Source organism: Bubalus kerabau, chromosome 6 (assembly GCF_029407905.1).
Source record: "Bubalus kerabau isolate K-KA32 ecotype Philippines breed swamp buffalo chromosome 6, PCC_UOA_SB_1v2, whole genome shotgun sequence".
Lineage (NCBI taxonomy): Eukaryota > Metazoa > Chordata > Mammalia > Artiodactyla > Bovidae > Bubalus > Bubalus kerabau.
The window spans coordinates 113716811-113738413 of NC_073629.1; the positions used below are offsets into that span (position 1 = coordinate 113716811).

Sequence of the window (21603 nt, forward strand, 5' to 3'; positions counted from 1 at the left end):
TTCATATTTTTTTGCCTATTTTCCAATCAGGTTGTTAGTTTTTTCTCAGTTTTAAAAGCCTTTTTATAGATTAGGAATATTAGCCCTTTATGATATGTTGCAGAAAGTTTCCTCAGGATTCTCAGTGCTGGGCACTGGGTGACTAAGGTGAATAAGAGCAGTAAGGCAGCCATAGCCTTGGGACTGTCTTGATCTGGTGTGGGAGACAGCCTTGTGATGGAGGGTCATAGACTTGCCAACAGATGTTTTTGGCCAGGCTGCCTAGGCTCTGGGTTTGAATTTCAGGTCTTCTGTTTACCGGCCATGTGGCCTTGAGTGAGTTGCTTAATTTTGTGGCCTTGAGTGAGTTGCTTAATTTCTCTGACCCTCGGTTTCGTAGTCTATAAAATATATGGGAATATTACTACATGCTTCCAAAGTTGGTGTGAGGATTAAAAGGTAAAAATGGCTTGTGTTATATGTATGTAGTCGATTCGGTGGGCACTCACTCAGTAAGCATTTAAAATAACCTGTTGTTTTAAAGGTTATTGGATATGTTTGGATGTGTTGTTCATGCCTGTGCTTTGTGAACAGATTATTTTCTGATTGTTTCCTGTTTATTATGGAACTGAACTGAACTGAAACCCTGGAAGAAGGTTTGAGATTAGAGTGAGGAGGCCTGACATTTCTTTTGTGGCCTGTCGTTGGCTGTTGAACCTTGGACAGATTACTCGGTCCCTTAGTGACCTGGAGTCTTATTTGTCACTCAGAATATTAGTGTCTGTCTCATAGACCTTAAGTGTTTGTTCTATTAAGAAGGCAAATAGATATAAAGATGCTCATGAAAATTTCAAGTGATGTGCAAATTTAAAGTAACACATTTTACTAGCTTCTTCATGGAAACATTTTATTTTTATGTATGTTTTTGGCCGGACCGCATGGCTTGTGAAATCTCAGTTGCCCCGGCAGTGAGAACGCACACAGAGTCCTGACCGCTGGACCGACAGGGAAGTCCCAAAAACTTTTTTTTTTTTTAAGGAAGCCACTTATTTATTTATTTATTTTAAAAATATTTATTTTACTGCAGTAGGTCTTAGTTGCAGTGTGTGGTATCTAATTCCCTGACCAGGGATTGAACCAGGGCCCCCTGCATTAGGGACTCAGAGTCCTTAGCCCCTGGACCACCAAGGAAGTCCTAAGGAAGCCATTTAAAATTTAAAAAAACTTTTTTGGCTGCGCTGGGTCTTTGCTGCTGCGCACGGGCTTTCTCTAGTTGCGGTGAGGAGGGCTCCTCGTCCTTGCAGCAGCTTCTCTTGTCGTGGAGCACAGACGCTAGGCTTGTGGGCGTCAGTGGCTGCGGCGCGCAGGCTCGGGAGTTGTGGCTTCATCGCTCTGCGGCTCGTGGAGTCTTCCCGACCAGAGGTCGAACCCGTGTCTCCTGCACTGGCAGAAGTATTCCTGTCCACTGCGCCACCAGAGAAGTCCCCAGAAACATTGTAATAGTTCTTCTGCATATTAACTTTTTATGCTAGTATCCCCACTGTTTTTTTTTTTTTTGGACTTTGAATTTTGGATGGTGTTGCCTAACATAGGTTTGTGTAATTATTTTTTTTGGAAGGATGAAGAAGGTTGAAGGACAGATAGAGGCTGAAGTGAACATGTGGCTAGTGTTTCAGCCCTTTCTTCTTTTATTTCATCCTCTTCACTCTTTGTTTGCTTGCCTGCTTGCAGCCCTCTGCCTCAGGCAGGGTGGTCAGGAAACTGCGAACGCACTGAAAACACATTGACAGCATCAGCAGAGCTCTGCTCGCAGTCCCACTTCCATCCTTTCATTAGCCTGGTCTGTCCCTTTCTCTTTGCACACCACATAAATGTAGGCGTGATGGAAGTGGTGACACGTGTGCGTGACCCCGCCCCCACAGTAGGGCGCTCAGGTGCCCCCTCCCGGGGTCTCTTCTCTCCAGCCTCCTGCGGTTCAGCATCTTATTTAGTCATCATTCAACTTACCATCACCACGGTTCACGCTTTCTGCTGCTTTTCCGTTTAGTAGCCTCTCTTTGCTGTCCTTTTGCAGGGCTGCTTAGAATATTCTGGACGTCCTCTCTGGCTGTGTACTTCATGTATCTTCTCCCCGATGTGGTTTCTCTCTTCCATTTCTTTGTAAGGTGTATGATGACCAAGAAGTTCTCGGTAGGAATGAAGTTGGTTTTAGAGACCTTATGGTTTATGTTTAGTATTTAAAATCCTATTTGAGAAATTTTTTTCCAGTCCTAAAGTCCTAGAGAAATGGTCCTGTGTTGTCTACTGAAGCTTTTCAAGTTCCGCCTTCTGCACCGACTCTGTGCTGACTTCCGTGTGGTGTGTGAGGTGCGGGCACATGGCACCCTTCCCCTTGGATGATGGCCTGTGCCGGCCCACTAACTAGTGTCCTCCCACCCCCCGCCACCTGTGGTCACCTGTCATGCCTTCAACCCTGTGAGCATCTGAGCTTTGGCCCCCAAGTTCTCTTTCTGGTTCTTGGTTCTAAGGAGTAGCTCAGGACATGTGCAGATACTCCAGTTGCAGCAGAAGTCTTTGAAGCCTTGTTGTCAGTGCTGAGCAGGAAGCGTTCTAAACGTTCGAGCCGTGGGAGTGTGTTGAATGATTTACGCTCATCACTACTGTGAAAAACTCTGTAGCAGACAGAGATGCATTTACTAATATGGAAGGCTGTTGATAACACATGATGACAGAAAGAATAGGAAGCTCAAGCACGGTATGTACAGTATGATTCCATGCTCATAAAAAGTTAAGAAATATGGAAATTAAAAAACAAAAAACCAGCCTGCCATCTTTGCTTCCTCCCGTCCAGTGGCCTTCACTGTGCTTTGGCCTGGCGTCCCCCCAGTCGGGTCCCGCGCCTGCCCCGGTGGGTCCTCGGTGACTCCCGGTGGCCACCGCCTCGGGCCCCTCCCGGCCCCTGCACCCCCCTCAGCCTGCATCCCCGAGGCTCCCTGGGTGCCTTCTTTCCTCTGCTCCTCGGCTTCATGCCACTTCCTCTTTGTCCTCCTTTTTGGACCCCCAGCTCCTCCCTGCGCCCGACGTCGGTGTCCCGGGCCTCTCAGTGCCCTGGGCCTTTTCTCTTTCCTCTCCGTTCCCGAAAGGGACGCTGTAGAGGCGTCTCCGCCCTCTGCGCGGCTCCCCAGGCCTCCCCGGGCATCAGAGTCGCGGTGTCCACGGTCCGCGGCCAGCCCTCTGCGCGGCTCCCCCGGCCTCCCCGGGCCTCAGAGTCGCTGTGTCCAAGACGAGTCACGTCCTCCTCCAGGAGACCCCTGGGGTCGTCCCCATCATCCCATCTGTGGTGCGTCCTCTGAACACTCTCATGCCTGTGACCGTGACTCCTTCCTCCCAGATGCACCTCACTTACAGGCTGCCATCCTGTAAGAGTGTCTGGAGGATCCTGCTTGCCTCCTGGTTTCACTCTCACCTCCTGCCCTCCACATGGTGGCCAAGACCGTCCGTCTAAACTCTGCAGCCTGAGAAACCATGCCCCTGATCCGGGGCCCCTGTAACCGACAGGTGTGCCCTCAGGGAGATGGTGGGGCTCCGGTCAGCTACCAGCCCTCGCGGGCTCTGTCTGCAGCCCTCTGCGGGCTGTGGACCCCTCTGCCCCGCCTGCTCAGACTGGCTCTGGGCCGCCCTCCCTGGCGGCAAGTGTTCCCTCCCTGGCGCCCTCTGTGCTCTGTCCTTCCTGGGTCTGAGCTGTCTCTGGAGCCTGCGGAGTGGTGGCCACTGCTTGTCTGGGGAGTGTGTAGGGGAGGCGAGGGAAGGCGTTCCACTGCCTTTGCAGAGGGGTCAACTCCCTGGGACTGTGGACACCAAGTCCCGTAGGTAGGCCTGTCCTTGCCGTCTCCGCCTGCCGGTTGGTGCATTTGGAGGGCATTTCCAGAACTGCCTTATCCGCTCCTGGCTCCTGAGCAGGATGACTGCAGACTGCAGCCTTCACTGTGGCAGGTGCCTGGGCTGTCTTCGCCTGTGGGTTGTGCACCTCTCTAGGGGTCAGCAGGTGGCTGTGGCACCCAGGGCCACGCTTTGGCACAGGCTGAATACCCTGCCGGGTTCTCCACCCCCCCACCCCCACCCCCAGAGCCTAGCCAGGACTGGCGTCCTCCCTTTGGAGCCGGGCCCAGTGCTCCCTTTCTGCTGGCTGCTCAGATCCTCAGCGCCCGTGTGTTCTGCAGCTCAGTCTTTCCTTTCCCTGAGGGTGAGGGAGATGCCCTGGACAGTTTGAAGGACAGAACTGGCCCCGTCGCCTGTGCAGAGAACTTGACAAAGTGATGCTTAGAGCCTGGCCTCTCGGGTCTGGGTTTGGACTCCTGGTCCTCTGCTCTAGTGGGCGTGCGGAGCCGTGCGAGCTGAGCCGTTTCCTGTGGGTGCCACTTACCGGCTGCCAAATGCAAAGCACAGCTGATTAGTCAGGGGTGTGCTTTTCTTGACCGCTTTTATTTAGTTCATTGCTTTTGACTGAGTGTTAAAAATATTCTGCAGCATATCTATAGTCCTCACGAGCACCAAATGTGAGAAGAAATGCAGTTTCTGAGAAAGCTTCAAAGAAGTACTGGTCTTTATCTTTTCCCCAGCCCTTCCGCTGAAACCCACCAGAGTCTTTTTCTGAGCACTCTTGTTCTATAAATAGAACGACAGCTCTCCTTGGGTAGCCCAAGATCGCAGCTCTCATCCGCTCTCTGAAAGATGTGTGTGTGTGTGTGTGTGTGTGTGTGTGTGTGTGTTGGAGTGTATTTGTTTTAATTTTGCTTTTCTTTTATGTGTGGCATGTGTAGCGGGAGATGCAAGAAGAATACCCTGGCATTATTCCTTTAAAAAGAACTTCTTTTAACTTTTCTGGGTCTCAGCCTGTGATTTTGTTGTCTTTTAGAATTTTTTTCCTTTTTCTTTTTGCTTTTGGGAAAGCGATGGAGGCGACTGCTTCCCCTGCAGAGGTAAGGAAGATGGATGTTTGGGGGCAAGGGGAGGTGCCTGGAGAGGTGCCTGGGTTCGTGAGCAGGATCTGTGGGGTCCCGAGCAGAGGCTCGCCTGGTGGGGCAGGTGGTGCAGGCATCGTGGGTCTGCACTGCCGGGCATGGAAGCAGTGGCCTGTCTTTGAAGAGCATATTGAAATAGCATCCACGCGTGCACTTGGGTCTGAAAAGACTCCTCGGACGCAACCTGGCAGTCCTCCCGTAGCGCGGGCCGGTTTCTACCCGAAGCTCCTCAGTCAGGAGGCTTTCTCTCCGCCATGGGCCAGCACGTGTCTCTCCCGCATTGTCGGGTCATGCTGTGTTTGTCTCTCCTCCTCAGTGACCTGGAAGAGCGGTGGGTGACCTCCTCAGAGGTAACAGTGAGGGCTCCCGCCCCAGGATAAGTGCAGCGGTTCCTCACTAGCTTTCCCCCAGAGTTGATCCTCTGGGGCGTTGGAGAGGTTGCTGTTTGGACTGCTGGGCCAGCCCTGAGGGACCCGGCATGGGGTCACGAGCCAGCCGTGTAGCCCCCCTGCCCCGGGACTCCGAGAGGACGTCCTGCAGTGGGAATCGGGAGGAGCAGCTGGACACGGGAGCGCGGGGCGCTCGGGTGGACCTGTGCATGGCCAGGCGCTGGTGGGGTGAGGGTGTGTGTGTGTGGGTGCGCGTGCCCGGGGTGGGGGTGCTGTCTCCAGCATTCGCCTGTGGGGAGCAGCAGTGCCTCCCGGGTTCCATTGCCTCCCCCGTTAGGAGCTGGCTGACGGAGGGACAGACAGACAGACAGCAGTGACCAGGTCTCGCCTCTGACGTGTTTGGGTGACGTAGGGTTTCTGTGTCTTGTTTCACCTTACATCATCTTCAGCGGCCACAGGAGCCCAGATGCTTCATACAGCCACTTAAAAGTGACCTAAAGCGCAGAGCTGCATGGGGTTAGGTGATGCGACGAGAAGCTTCTCTGGACCGGTGTCCTTGTCCTTGTGCAGCGTTTCTGCGCGTTCTGCCTCCGTTGCACAGGGAGATGCTGGGCAGAGCACTCGTTGGGAGCCTGGCTTCGGTGTCAGGGTGCCTTGCTGCTTAGTTTTGACTTTTGGCAGCTCCGAGTGGTCCAGCACGTCTGGTGACCAGGCAGGACCCTGAGCACTTGGCTTGTAAGTGGTGCGGCTCCGGGCTCAGCGTCCAGGACGCAGCTCCGGGGAGGCCCTGCCCCATTCTGGGTGTGTGCGCCGAGCCGAGCAGACTGCCCTTCACCCCATGCTTCTCTCTGCACTCCTGCTTTGGTGGCAGGCTGGTCAGATTTAGGGGTGGAGGAGTCTCAGTGATATTGCTGGTGGCACCTCTCTGTATTGCAGCGTGGGTAAACACACACGCCTGGCCCATGATCAGGGCTGAGGGCCGAGGAGGGGCAGGCCTGGGCTGCGCCGAACCCCGTAGCAACCTACGTCGACAGTTTTGGCAGCCGGATCCTGAGAAATGGCAGGAGGCCAGAGAGCACAGAGGCTGGGCCAAGAACAGCCGAGAACTACCCAGTGCTGAGGCTGGAGAACAGGGGCCTGGCCCCTGACGGTCGTCCTGCGTGCCCTCGCCCCCTTCCGCTGACCCCCACCCGGGGCACGCGCTGGGCACACCTGGGCCTCTGGCCCCGCCTCCCCGCCGCTCAGGCAGGCCATCGCCCCTTGGAGGATCGGGTCATCCTGCCCCCACTGCCCACTCAGCCTGTCCATAGGTCAGGGTTTGCGCAGAGGATGAGAAATAGTTCTTCTGTTAGGCCGTCGGCCCATTAGAGACACACACAGATGCTCTGGGCTGTCAGTGGATAAGTGTGTGGCGCCGTGAAAATACACACTCATGAATCCCTTTCTGTGCTTCCAGACCGTAATCAAAGAGGGGATGCTGACCAAACAGAACAATTCATTCCAACGATCAAAACGAAGATACTTCAAGCTTCGAGGGCGGACGCTGTACTATGCAAAGACTGCTAAGGTGAGACTCAGTGGAGGACACTGGCAAGAGGAGACCTCCCGAGAGGCTGCAGGGAGAGCTGGGCTCTGGGTCCTCCCTGGGGAAAGACCTTTGATTCTAGATCTGATATTCTGAGCGCGTTTTGTAAGCCTCTGGGGTGCTGGGTCTTATGTCTTGTGAACATTGATTTTTCTAATTCATTTTCTTTTTCTTTAATGTCATATGTCACCAGTGGGGAGAGATGGGGAGGGAAAGGTCACAGAAGCAACCATGTTACAAGTAGCCATCATTCTTTTGGAAAGATTGAGGATCACTGGCTTAAAAACCCTCTTATTTTGGCCTAAATATCTACTTTTTTTCCTCTAAGTTTTCTATATTTTTTATCATTAAAAAAATTGATTTTTATTATTTTTTGTATTTGGCCGCACTGGGTCTTTGTTGCTTTGCAGGACCTTTTCCTGATGGCAGTGAGTGGGGGCTTCTCTTCATTGCGCTTCTTCGGCTTCTCGTTGCGGGGCTCCTCTCGTTGTAGAGCACAGGCTCTAGGCCCTCGGCTTCATTAGTCGCGGCATATGGGTTTGGTATTTGTGGTTCATGGGCTTAGTCGCCCCGTGGCATGTGGAATCTTCCCAGACCAGGGATGGAACCCATGTCCCCCATATTGGCAGGTAACTTCTTATCCACTGTACCACCAGGGAAGACCTTTTTTTCTCTTTTTTCAAAACACTTTTATAAACACTGTATAGAAACTTAATGTGTGCAACTTGATGACTTTGGAGACAAGTATATATACTTGTGAAGCTAACTAAAAATATGCTTAAAGTGTGTTGGGCTTTTTGGTGTGTGAACAGAAGCTGTCTCGGCTTTCTAGCCATGGTCCTTCCTCCCATGTGTCATCTTTGTAAGATTTATAGCTGGAATCACCAGGCGGACTCCAGCGACAGAAGAAGAGCTGTTGAGAGCCCTGAATCACTGCTGAGTTAGGCGACGGTGGTGTGGCACACTTCAGACACTAGTGTGTCTACAAACCTAGCTTTTGGTGTTCTGAACACCAGTCTTTGTGTTCAGATGCTAATATTTTAGTATTATTAATAAAAAAACTGGAATCTGAGTAATTAGTATTTTGAGATGTATCCCTAGTGAGTTAGTACATTAAAATTTGAAACTGTACCGAGTAACTTGTTTAGAAAGGATTCTGACCACATCCTTCATTAAAAAAAAAAGACTCGTATAGTTATTTTAGTTTAAGGGGCGGGAGGGAGTTACTTAAAAGGCTGAGTCTTTTCTGAGTTGCTAGTGTTTCCTCCAGAGGGGACAGTAAGGTTAACGGGAGCTGGGGGGCTGTGACAGGGGAACTTGGCGGGGAGAGGAGAGTGGGGAGGGGGTGTCCCAGGCCTGCTTCTAGACCCTTCTTTCTCTCCGGGACCAGATTGTCTCTGCCGTGCGCCTTTGTTTTCTTTCATGCCTGGGTCCCTTCTGTTTTGGTCAGTCTGTCCTCCCCTAGAATCGTTCATTTTAGCCAATAGCTTTCTCCCCAAGCGCCAAGGTGGAGAAAGTAAAGCCGAAGGGACAGAGGACCTCTACTCTGGACCCTGCTCTCGGGTGGACTCGTGGGAGGACGTGTTTCTGACTTCACTGGCGCAGGTCACTAGGGAGCTCCCTGGACTTAGAAAAGGTCTTGAGCTTCCCCGTGAGCCCTGCACGCTGTCAGCAGTGGGTCGGGTGAGGTCACTCGGGGTCCATGTAGTTCTCACACGCTTGGCTGGGGTCGAGGGAGAGCAGTGGGCAGTCCGGGGCCGGGCATGCTTTCGCCCCCTCTGACTGTGGCCCCTGTGTTTTTCCAGTCGATCATATTTGATGAGGTGGACCTGACCGACGCCAGCGTGGCTGAATCCAGCACCAAGAACGTCAACAACAGCTTTACGGTGAGTCTGGACCCACACCTCTCTCGATTCCTCTGCCACCTGTGGTTTTCCTGTTTAATTTGAACGGGTGTGTGTGAGCAGTTCAGACTTTTCATCCTTTGCCCTCTGCTTGGAGCAGTTCCTGATAAATTTTGAGTTCAAGGTTCGAAATTGTACAGAGGCTGGAGAAAAACCGAGAATTTGGCACATGTAAGCACAAAAGAGTGAGAGGGTCCAAAGGAATTGTTTAAACACATTGTAGTTTGTATTTCTGTAACTGTTTTACACAGAGATTCATTTTTCAGGATTGCTGTAGAAAATTTGGGAACACAGGAAAGAATGTGGAAGCAGTTAGAAAATAACCGTAATTTAGCCACCTCAAAATAGAATGTTGATATTTCTTTAACAGTTGTACACAGAGAACTGTTTTTCATGATCGTTGTAGAAAATTTGGAAATACAGAAAAGAATGTGGAAGCAATTAGAAAATAACTGTAATTTAGCCACCTCAAAATAGAATGTTAATATTTTAGTATACCTGTTTTCTTTTTAAAACTTAACCCTACCACCCCCATGTATAGAAATTATGTTGTACTTTGTGCAAAAGTTCTAAATGCATAAAATCATGTGACCTCAGAGCCCGGGGGTACCCAGCTGCTCACGTTAGAGTGATTATCTTTACGTCTAAATGTCTGTCTCTTGAGCAGCATATAGCATGAGATGACAGTGATCCTTTTGATGAAACAGCTGTTTGATTTTTTTTTTTCTCTTGACAATTTATGGTGATCACTTCCCATGTTGATTGCTCTAAATGTTCATCATATTTTTTAATGTCTATACAGCATTTCTTGTATGACTTTACAATTTTGGCTTCAGGGGATGACTTTAGAACCTACTGTGTAAGGTATGATTCTAATATTAATAACAGGAATAGAGTATTTTACAATATTTTTCTTCATGTTATTAAGTAATTTTATCTAGAAATACAGTATGCTTCCCAATTTTTTAAAATTCTTTTGTAACTCAGTCAAGGTGGATAATTTTCTTCGTGTTTAGGATCCAACATTTTGAGTTAATGTTAGTTTCAGCTACTTTCAGGTTTTATTTTATTTATTTGTTTATGGATTGATTAAGTTGTTGCTCCAAATGGGATATTCCTTCCTCCATTTAAACTTCTTTTATTTTGGTGTAATTAACTGCTCTTGGTTTTCCTTTGTGGCTTATTGAACTAGTCAGACTTGCCTGATGGCCTCTTTTATTTTAGTCCTTATTTTATTTGGTCTGTTGTTTACTTACTGGCTGGGGAGAGATGTTTTAAACTATGTAAATGAATTAGTCTTTGATTTGTGGCTTTTAGAGTGTTTAATAGGAATAGGTGTTGAATTTCACTGGAGTGTTTTGAACAGTAATTTATTATAGATGATCAGTTTGGGTTTGAGTATTTGTACACTTCTTTGAGGTTTTTCTTTTTTTTTTTTTAGTTGTGCTGGGTCTTAGCTGTGGCATGTGGGATCTAATTCCCCGACCAAGGATTGAACCCGGGCCCCCTGCATTGGGAGCACCAGGGAAGCCGCTTTGTACAGTTCTTAATAGTAAATTGTTCCTGATAATGTTGAATAGTACAACCTAATTTTGGATTTAGAATTTTATGAAAGCATGTGACTGCTTAATTCTTTGGGTAGGAGGTATCCTTTGTTGTGTTTTGATTTCAGAGTGCAAGTAATTCCTTTAGTAACTTTCCATGATTTTTTGTGCTCTGGAACATTTTTATAGTTTTAGAATTTCTTGAAAATTTGAGAGAACTTAGTTTTCAGGGAGATAATAAGACTCTGAGTAAACCTAAAAGGTTTATTTTTGATCTTAGGAACTTTTTAACTTCTTTGTCCATTTTTGGTATTTACTTTCCCACTTACTCCACACCTTTTAATTTAGTAATATGTATTTGCACTTTAAACATAAATGTCTCTGGTTGAATCCCCTTCACATTTCTTTTTTTTTTTCAATTTATTTTTATTTGAAGGATAATTGCTTTACAACAGTATGTTGGTTCCCTTTCGCACTTTTAATTTTACTTGCTTAGCTTTTGTTTTTTTGTCATTATTCACTTTGAAAAGAATTGTATTCGAGTAAAGTTGATTTATAATATTGCATTAATTTTTTCTGTACAGCAGAGTGATTCAGTTATACATATATATATATGTTTTTCATATTCTTTTACATTATGGTTTATTACAGAATATTGAATATAGTTTCCTGTGCTATATAATAGGACCTTGCTGTTTATTCATTTTATATATAATAGTTTGCATCTGCTAATCCCAACTCCTAATCCATCCCTCTTCCACCATTCCCGCCCCTTGGCAACCACAAGTCTGGTCTCGATGTATGTGAGTCTGTTTCTGTTTAGTAGATATGTTCATTTAAGTCACATTTTAGATTCTACATATAAGCAATATCACACTATATTTGTTTTTCTCTTTCTGAATTACTTCACTTATATGATAATCTCTAGGTCCATCCACGTTGCTGCAAATGGCATTATTTCAATTTTTTTGGCTAAGTAATATTCCATTGTTATGGAATGGAACACCTCAACTCCTTTATCCATTCATCTGTTGGACATTTAGTTTACTTCTTTGTCTTGGCTATTGTAAATAGTGCTGCTTCGAACATTGGGGTGCATGTTTCTTTCAAATTACAGTTTTTTAGTCTTTGCCAGATTGATACCCAGTAGTGGGATTGCCGGATCGTATGGAAACTACTTTCAGTTTTTAAGGAACCTTCATAGTGTTCGCCATAGTGGCCGCGTCAGTTTACATCGCTGCCAGCAGCCCTCTTTTCTCCGCAGCCTCCAGCATTTGTCATTTGTAGACCTGGGCATTCTGACCGGTGTGAGGTAGTACCTTATTGTAGTTTTGATGTGCATTTCTCTAGTAATTAGTGATTTTGAGCATCTTTTCGTGTCCCTGTTGACCATCTGTATGTCTTCTGGGAGAAATGTTAATTTAGGTCTTCTAACCATTTTTCAGTTGGGTTGCTTGTTTTTTGTCACTGAGTTGTATGAGCTGTTTGTATATTTTGGAGATTAAGCCCCTGTCAGTTGTATCATTTGCAGATATTTTCTTCTAGTCTGTAGGTTGTCTTTTCATTTTGTTTATGATTTTCTTTGCTGTGAAAAAACTTGTAGGTTTAGGTTTGATTGGGTCCCATTTTTTCTTTTTGCTTTGAAGAGAACTGGTTCTTAAAAAGAGAGAACTGGTTCTTAGGTTATTCAACAATTCCATTTTTTATTACCTAATTCAGTTTCTGTGTTTATATTTATTGTCTTTTCTGCTTTTCACTTTTAAAAATAACTTACTAATTGACTCTTCTTACTTTCATATATATAAATAATCAAAAAACATTAGGGACTCTGCATTTAACTCTGAGTGTATTTCTGTCCACATTCCAATATTCTAAAAGTTGTTTTTTCTTCCAGTAGAAAAATGTTATTAAAGATTAATTGCTTTTTTGGTCAAGTTATTGAAGAAAATTTTTAAGTGTATAAATAACATAGGAAGTTTAAACCATCTATATTCCTATTACCCAAAGATACCTAATAATATATATTAATTGGTGTCATTCCTACCAACTGGGTTTTAGTTTTTAACCTACTTTGTTCACTTAATAATGAGCTTTTCTTATGATATCCTTCAAAGTCTTGCTTATTAATGTTGCATAGTATTCCATCTTATTTAAATGTATAAGTTTAACCAGTCCCTATATTGTATTTTTTTCCTATTAAATAGCACTGTAATGTACACTTATACATAGATCCTTTTGTATATTTCGGGTTATTTCCATAGCTTAAGTTCTTAGAAGTATAATCCTGTTTGAGGTAAAAAGTGTGAACTTTTAAAAGGCTTTTGAAAAGTAAATGAGGTACTGATATATGTTACAGCTTGGATGGGCCTTGAAAATATGCTGAATAAAAGCCAGACAGAAAAGACCACATATTTTATGATCCGATATATATGAAATGCACAGTAGTCAAATCTGTAGAGACAGTAGATTAGTGGTGGCCAGGGGCTGTTGGACAGAGGAGTGCTAATGGGTACCGGATTTTAGTTGGGGGTGTGTGTCAGAATGTTCTAAAATTAGATAGTGGTGATGGTTGCACAACTTTATGAATATGCTGAAAACCACTGAGCTGTATACTGTAAAAGGCTGAGTTGTACAGGAATTATGTCTCCATAAAAATAATATGGCACTGTGCTCTGGTACGATGTGAATTCCTATGGAACTTTGTCAGCCTGGTTGGAGAATGGACCCTGGTTTATACCCTGTTTCTATGGGAACACGTGTTCAGGGTGCTGAATAGTTGACTTCCAGATGTCGAGCTCATTCTGTGGGGGCAGTTGTGGATGATTCCCAGCCCTCGGGGCAGAGGCACTGTTTCTTTCACATTTACTTTAGATTTTTGTTAGTGCTGTAAAAACTAGCTTTTCATCTGAGCATGTGCTGAAAGGACATTAAAGCTTAATAGTGAGGCTCCCCAGAAATACTCCAAGATAAGGAGACCCCCCCCTACCCCGTCCCGCCCTTAGTAACCCGTGAGGGCATCTGGAATTTGGGGATACATGGTGGAGTGTTTGGAGCCACTTGACTGGTGCCCAGTTCCCCAAGGCATGCTTCCATAGAGAGCTGGTAGGTTCTGGGCGCTCCCCCACTTCTGACTTCTGCAGCGTTTCCTGCCTGAACTCTGAACCTGTCCCTTCCCGTACAGCACCCTGTAGGAATCTGCGTGCAGGGCCTAGAAGGCAGGGCCTGGCCTCGGACTTTGCCAGTGCCTGGTGCCATGTGCTTGCGGAAGTGAGTGCAGAATGAATGAATGTATTTGCCCAGAAGCTACTTCAGTTCCTGGAATATCTCATTTGGTTTTCCAGCTATTCCAGTAGTAATTTCCGAATTCCACAACTTCAACTAAAATTGCGTGCCTGATACCAACAACTCGGCAGTGAAAGTCACTGTTATCACGAATCAGCCAACAGATGGGAACCTTTTGTATCTGGCAAAGAATGAGTAAATTTTGCTCCACATTAACAAAGACTCCATTTTAATTTTCCCCTAAAATGGCCGAAGAATTGTCTCATAAAGACATAAGGACCTGAGGGACAAGAGTCTTACAGGGGAGATGGAAGGAAATATTTGGGGGAGAGTAGAGAGTTTTCTTTCCTGGTGGTTCAGTGGTAAAGAACCTACCTGCCAATGCAGGAGACAGGGCCGGGGGTGGTGTCGATCTCTGGGTGGGGAAGATCCCCTGGGGAAGGAAATGGCAAACCCCTCCAGTACTCTTGCCTGGGAAATGCTACGGACTGAGGAGCCTGGTGGGCTGCAGTCTAAGGGGTCACACGGAGTGGGACATGACTCAGCAATTAAACAACAACAGAGATTTTTATACAGGTTTGGTGGAAGAAATGGGAGCAAGGAGACTTTTGCAGCTGGAAAGGGGTCTGCTTGCCTTCTTTTTAAGAACAAGTGAAGTTGGGATGCAGCTAGAGACACAGATGTGCCTTTAGGTTCTTGATAAAGTGGAGCTGTGGCCACGGGAAATCTCAGAAGATGGGGAGTAGACGGAGTCCTCTGCGTTCTCACCTTCAAGTGGGATCACCCTTTAGAAGGCCAGAGAGCATAATGGCAGCATGAAGAAAGGGGATTTGCTAGCTTCATGCCCCAGCCTCTGCAGTAGCATGAAATGTTTTTGATAATTAAACATGCTAATGCTAATCTGTGAAAACTAAAAGGCTTCCGGTATATTATTGCCAAAAGGCCTTTAGAATTTGTATGAGTTGAACTTCATGAAGTGGTTTCTATCCTTTCACAAATGCCATTTGTTAAAATTTTATAACATCTATGCCACTTTGATAAAAATGGGAATTTGTTTTATTTCTTTGATTATCAAAGTGAGGTCGAGCGTCTCTCACAGCCTTTGGCCATGTGTGTGAGCTTCCTTATGAGCTGATTCTGTGTGTGCTTCTGGATAGTCAGCTCTGTATTTGGGGGGTTCAACGTTACCCCTGTCTCTTTCTCTAAGTGTGCCCTCATTGGCTATGCTTGGTTTAGCTTCCCTCCTCCCCTCCTCCCCCTTTTTAAAACTAGGTTTCATACACTAGTAATAGGCAGAAGTTGGCAGGGAAAAATGTTTCTCATTTTCCCCTTATACTTCTTTTCTTTCCATTATCTAACATGAGATAATTTAGAAATTATTTCCAGCCTTATCACAAAATTTACAGATTTGTTTTGAAGGTATATTGAAGGTATATTTTAACTAATTCTTCAAAGGAGTTTGTCAAAGCAGCATTTCTGCTTTACTGAGTTTGTATATTGTAAATAATTTTAAAAATTGAAATATGACTTCCCAGCTGAAAAGCGCACAAGTGAGTGGGCAGAGCTTCATCTGTAGCTACTACCCAGATTCAGTGGTAGAATATGTCTAGGCCCCGGGAAGCTCCCCTAAGTGATCTTGCCCAGCTGTCCCCCCAGCCCCCTTCCAGAGGAACCACCATCCTACATCTGATACGCTAGATTTGTGTCGACTGTTTCAGATGGTTGATGTAAATGAACTCACATTCTTTTGTGTCTGCTGCTGACCTGTGTTTCCTCAAATGTTGCATGTGCATTTGAACAGAATTTACACTCAGTAGTTCTTGTACGTTGATTAGGACAAAAATTTAATCATTTTCCTCAAATCTTTTATAACCTTCTGACTTGCTTTTCTGCTAGTCCTTGAGTTATTGAGTGAGATTTATTAAAATCTTCCTCTGTGGTTTTGGACTTACCTGGTTTTTGCTTTCATCCTGTTAATTTTTGCTTTATATATTTGCAGGCTTGTTATTAAATGCATACAAATTTAAGATTATTTTATATTCTTACTAGATTGACCCCTTTATGTTTTTTGCCTCAAAGTTTACTTTGATGTTGCTTTAGCTGCAATACCTTTATTTCAGTTACTAGTTGTATTCTAAGTAATGGTATAGAATTTTCCATCTTTTCAGTTTAAACCTTCTTTTGTTTATATTTAAGGTTGTAAGCAGCATACAGTTGTGTGGGTTTTTAAATTCCCTGTTGGATTATTTAATTGGGTGATGTCTTCCATTGGTTTATGTTTAATCTATACTTAGTTTTAGATACTCTTGTATTGGGGTACAAATCCCATGTATTATTACTTGTTTTCTCTTTGTCTCACATTTTATATTTTTTGTATCTTTCTTTCTAAAATGGATGAATTATTTCATTTTCTCCCCTCTCTTATTTCATATACATATTTTAGTGATATTATTTTGCAGATTGTAAAATATGTCCTTGACTTATTAACTTCCCATCCAGATTAGTGCTTCCCAGACAATGCAGGGATCTTAGATTCTTTGAACTCTATACTCTTCATTAAGGGAAGCCAGTGGCTCAGAGGTAAAGAATCTGCCTGCAGTGCAGGAGATGCAAGAGATGCCGGTTCAATCCCTGGGTCTGGACGATCCCCTGGAGAAGAAAATGGCAACCCACTCCAGTATTCTTGCCTGGAGAATCCCATAGAAATAGGATCCTGGCGGGCCACAGTCCATAAAGTCGCAAAGTGTTAGACATGACTGAGCAACTAAACACGCACACTCTTCTTTGCTCTTGAAATTTAATTTCTGGTACTTGAAAAGGAAGCTTCTCTGTAGTTGCCTCTCACCTCTCTGCGGTTTGTCATATATCTTAATTTTACATATATTTGAAATTTCACAGGACACTATTGTACAGTCAGCAGTCGCTTAGGTTTGCAGTGAACATTGCCTTTTCTGTTGCCATTCATTTCTTTCTGTATTTCTGTGATCCGTATGGGATAATAGTCCTTCTGTGAAAAATTCTCTTTAATATTCCTTTAGTCTTGGTTTCTATTTTTGTTTTGTTTATTTCATCTTTCTGAAGGATGTTTTTGCTTGTTATACAGTTCTAGCATGGCAGTCATTTTCTTTCAGGAGTCTAAAAATGTCATTCCGTTGTACTGTAGCTTCTATTATTTTTAGTAAAAGTAATAACTTGTCCTGTTGTTTTCCCTTGCATGATAATGTATCTCCTCCCCTCCCCCCTCCAACTATTTTTAAGATTTTTCTTTTCCTTTGGCACTGTGCTGTTTTACTATGATTTTTCCAGGCATGGTTCTCTGTATTTATCTTGCTTAGTGTTCCTGGCAGTTCTAAAATCTGTAGCTGTGTTCCCCTTCTCTTGTCAGTTTTGGGGAAGTCTTGGTTATTAGCTCTTCAAGTGTTGCCTCCTACCCATTATTTTTTCCTTTTATTTCTGGGACTTTTTTGTTACATCTTTCCCCTGACTTCTATGTTTCTTGTACTCTTTAAAAAATATTTTCTGTTTTCCTCATTCTAGATGTTTTATTATCTTTCTTCTGTGTTCTTAGGTGTTTCTTGTCTGTTGTTGAATCTGTCTGTTGAGTTTTTAATTCCACTTATTTTCTTTCAGCTCTAGAATTTTCAGTTGATTTTTTAAAAAAGGGCTCAAGTTACATGCCAAAACCCTCTCCTTGATCTTGTCCTTAATTTCATTGAAAATATTAAGCATATTTCAAAGTCCATGCCTGAAAACTCAAAACGTCTGGTTCCACTCTGGGTCTTTTTTTTTCATTGCCTGGCTTTTTTCTTGCTTTTGTTCCTTTAGTGCTTCCTCCTGGAATACCTGTCAATCTTGGTTGACAGACATTGTCTGAAAAGTGAAGACAGGTTTAGGCTCAGGATGATGGTCTCTTCCCAAAGAGAGGATTTATTAATCCTCTGCTTCTGGCTGGTGGGCACAGGAGCAGCAGGTCATCTTAAATCCAGTTTGTGGTTGATCGGATTTGAAGGTGGGCTTCACTTTTTCTGACTGACCGATCAGTCTTCACTTGCTCTGCTTCTGTGGGTTGGTCCCTAGGAGTCTCGGCATTTATTCGTTCTCCGTTGGTCTCTGAATTCCATCGTCTCCGCCAGCCCTGTGGCGTTGTTCAAAAGCTCTGCTCAGCTTCTCAGCCTCTTTGGCTTCCGCTTGTGAACCGGCACTTGTCACTAGTTTGTTTTTTTCTGTATCTTGGCACGGCATGATATTTATAAGTGTCTGACATTAGGATCACTCACTGTATACAAACAACACAAAGTGTGTAGCCGATATTTTATAATAACTATAAATGGAATATAACCTTTAAAAGTTGTGAATCACTGTGTTGTACACCTGAAACTTATGTAATATTGTACATCAGCTGTACCTCAATTAAAAAAGGAAAGATCACTCATTATGAAATGTGAGAAATGTTAGATCCCATTTACTTGAAGGATAATGTATTTAGTATAGGGACTAAAATTTGGTCTTTATTGCAACTTAGGAAATTTGTTGCTCAGTCTTCTTAGGACCTTTTATCACTTGATCTCCCACAGACTGATAATGAGGAGCTCATCTCTTTCAGGACAGTTACATTCATCCTTTTGTTCTCATATTTCTAACAGTTCTCACCTGCTCTATTTTTGAAGTTCTTTTAAGCACGTAAGTAAATGTTAATATCCTCATTACTGAGTAGTCATCTATTAATAAAGTCATATCTTTTTTTTATAGTGATTAATCTTTGCCATGACCTGTTCTCTGATATTGATACTGCCATACTTTCTTTCCTTTGTTCACAGCTTAATTGACATACTTGCTTCCCTCTTCCCTCTTCTTGTTACCTTTATATTTCCTGGTTATTTTAGATTTAATCTTTGTAGACAGTAGATTGTTGGAATTTGTTTTAGTTCAGTATGGAACAGTCTGCTAGCAGTGGTGAGCATGAGGCGTTTTCTGGTTGTCAGGGTTTTTGCACGTCTGACTGCTGTGTTTTCGTGCCTGACTGTGTTGTGAGTTAATGCTTTCTTGGTACCTCTCTTCTGTTTTGCATTTTTGTGAGTGGTATGTGCACCATTTACCTTTGTTTTTGGTAATGATTTGTGCTGAAGTTTTCCTTTTTATTTTTTACACATTCGCAGCACACAGATTTCCTCATGATGTCTCTGGTTATAGCCAGCCCACAATGGTGACATCATTTTTTGGTCAAGCTTTGTATCAGACAGTGCTTAGCCACATAGCGCATGCTACTCAGTGCTTTGTTTCCCCAGCTACTCAGTTGTTCCTTTCAAACTAAGAAATTGAGAAAGGACTGAAGAACAAGGAAGTAAAATAATGGAAAGTGCTCTGCTTTCCACCAAGGAGCCAGAACACAGTATTTCTCATCGGATGCCTCCCAACAGCACACTGTTCTCTCTGTTGCTGGTGTTGCAGGGGAGGCATCGGAAACTAGCCTTCATGTTGTTTCCATCTTTGAAGATATCTGTACCTTTCTGTTTGAAATCTTGTAGGATTCTCTCTTTGTCTTGAGCACTATTGTTTTTTGCTCACAAATTTGTCTTGATATGTAGAACCTGCTGGTTTCCAGGCTCTGTTTTTGGTTTTCCAACTTTGAAAAATGATCTTTTCTCTGTACTTCTGGTTCATGTGCTTTGTCTTGTTCTTTGGGAGTTCTGCACGTTCATTCATTCACTGTTTGAACGTCGTTCTGTGCAGGGTCCCTGGGACCACGTACGGTGCTCAGTGGCAGATTTCAGTGGTGAGCAGAAACGGAGAAGGGCTGTTTGTCACCAAGCTTGTGTTCAAGGGGCTCAGTGGCTCACAGGGAGGTCTAATTACAGGCCGAGACTGGCAACACGTATGGAAGTAAGGCTGCGTGGGAAGTATGATAAGCCGGGTCCCCGCTGGTCTGGCAGAACGGTGGGGAAGACTGCCCCTGAGGAGGTGATGTTTTAACTGAGACTTGAAGAGTGATTAGTGGAAAGTCAACTGAACTGAACTGAGTGTGTGAGTTTGTGCTCGTGTGTCAGACTTGTGCCTGTAGGCACTTTGGAATGGATTAGGTCCAGGGCCTAGCATGTGCGAAGGTCGTGCAGTGGGGGCTGCAGTTCAGACTGTACGGAGAGGTGAAGGAAGAGCCGTGTGGCCTGCTGAGGCCTGAGGGAGAGAGACCACAGGTGCGGAATGGGTTTGGGACATAGTCCTTCAGCCTGTCCATTGTATAGTTCCTCTTGGCAAGAGTCCCAGATTTGCAGTATTGGAATGATTTGCTCTGGCTGCCAGGTGGAAGAGGAAGAGGAAGGACAGGCCTCTGGTTCAGAGGATAGAGGGTGGAGAGTGGGCAGTGACATGGGTGCCCTCAGCTTGGCCCAGGGCGAGATGGCTGAGGTGTCAAGCGCTCCACCTCCGAGCAGCAGGCTGGGTAAATGAGTTGCAGGGTCCAGCAGGGACCAGGGGCCTCGGGGTTGTGCAGGGGTGCGTGCATACGCGCTTTATCTTCCATGTCTGTCATGCTTTTCTGCATTGGTTTAATTTGTTTTCTCTAATTCTGCTTATCAAATTGTATAATTTGATACAAATTTAATTGCATTTCTTAGTGCTTCTACATGTGATTTTCACCCCTGTTCCAGCATAGCTTTTCTGTTCTTTTTACCTCGTTTTTATCTTGACTTATTCTTGTTTGATAGAGAAAGTATTTTAAAGCGCTTTCTGTCTAACCTCGTCTTTGTCGTGCCGTGGGGGGAGAGTGCCCTTTGAGCACCTGCATCTGCTTTTGGATATCCAGATGTTTTCATTGACTTCAAATATCCCCCCTCTCCGATCTAGCCATCTCTGATCTCTCTCAAGTGATTTTAGTTGTCTTCAAGTCCTGGATGGCTTCTTTTATAATCTTCCCGCAGTAGCCTGGAGCTGTGGAGCGTTCCAGGAGTTGTGGGGCAGTTAGAGTTTAGTGCTTTTGTTTCCTTTTTTCTTCAAGTCAGTGTTCCACCATTGGGTTCTACCTGGGTTTTGTTTTAATAAACATTTGATGGAATGTCACCACCTCCTTTGAAGTCATTTGAAGTTTGGAAAGCAACAGAAACAAAGCAGAGGGGCACCGGGAGTCGCTGGCCTCACCCCGCCCCGCCCCCACCGTCCCTCCCCGGAGTCGCTGCTCTGAGTCCACGTGCTTTTGTTTCTTTTGTTAAAAGCTGTAACATAACGCCATATGTGAGCAAGGGATTTTTGTCTGGTTTGTCCACTGCTGACACACAGTAGGTGCCCACAGTTATATGTCAGAGTGACTCGCTCCAGGGTGGTCGGCCTGTTCACTCACTGACACACAGTAGGTATCCGTGTCAGAGTGACTCGCTCCAGGGTGCTTGGCCCTGTTTGCTTACCGACACACAGTAGGCGTTTGTAGTCATATATCAGAGTGACTCGCTCCAGGGTGGTTGGCCCTGTTCCCTCACTGACACACAGTAGGTGCTCACAGTTACATGTCAGAGCGAGTCGCTCCAGGGTGGTCAGCTCTGTTTGCCCTCTGATTTCACCTGAGAGCCCTGTGTGGACAGGCGCTGGTGTCAGTGAGAGCTTCCTTCACGCTCCGAACAGTCCCGGATGAGCGGCAGGTGCTGGGCAGTCAGGACCAGAGGCCAAGGAGTAGACAGCTTGGGCTGCAGCTGGTGTCAGGAGGCCTTCCTGTGGGGGACCGTGGCTGGGGGGACGTGCGGAGACCCGAGGCTGAGGGGGCCTTGGGCAGCAGCATCAGGGGTCTGGGGTCAGAGCGGTTCCTGCCAGAGGAAGCCGAGCCTGGGAGGGTGGCAAGGCGGCAAGGGCAGAGGCGAAGCGTGTTCCAGGCCGTGGTGGACCCTTTGCCATGTGTATTGCGAGCCAGTAAGATCT

The 21603-nt window shown here is 45.2% G+C and overlaps 1 protein-coding gene across 2 annotated transcripts in view; it reads left to right on the top strand.

The window, feature by feature from the left end:
* DGKD (diacylglycerol kinase delta) overlaps nt 1-21603 on the top strand; it is a 110854-nt gene that overhangs the window by 24878 nt on the left and 64373 nt on the right. For both annotated transcript variants that reach the window (XM_055586510.1, XM_055586511.1), the window contains exons 2-3: nt 6846-6956; nt 8780-8860. In XM_055586510.1, coding sequence (XP_055442485.1) covers nt 6846-6956; nt 8780-8860 — 192 coding nt within the window. The remainder of the gene's footprint in view (nt 1-6845; nt 6957-8779; nt 8861-21603) is intronic.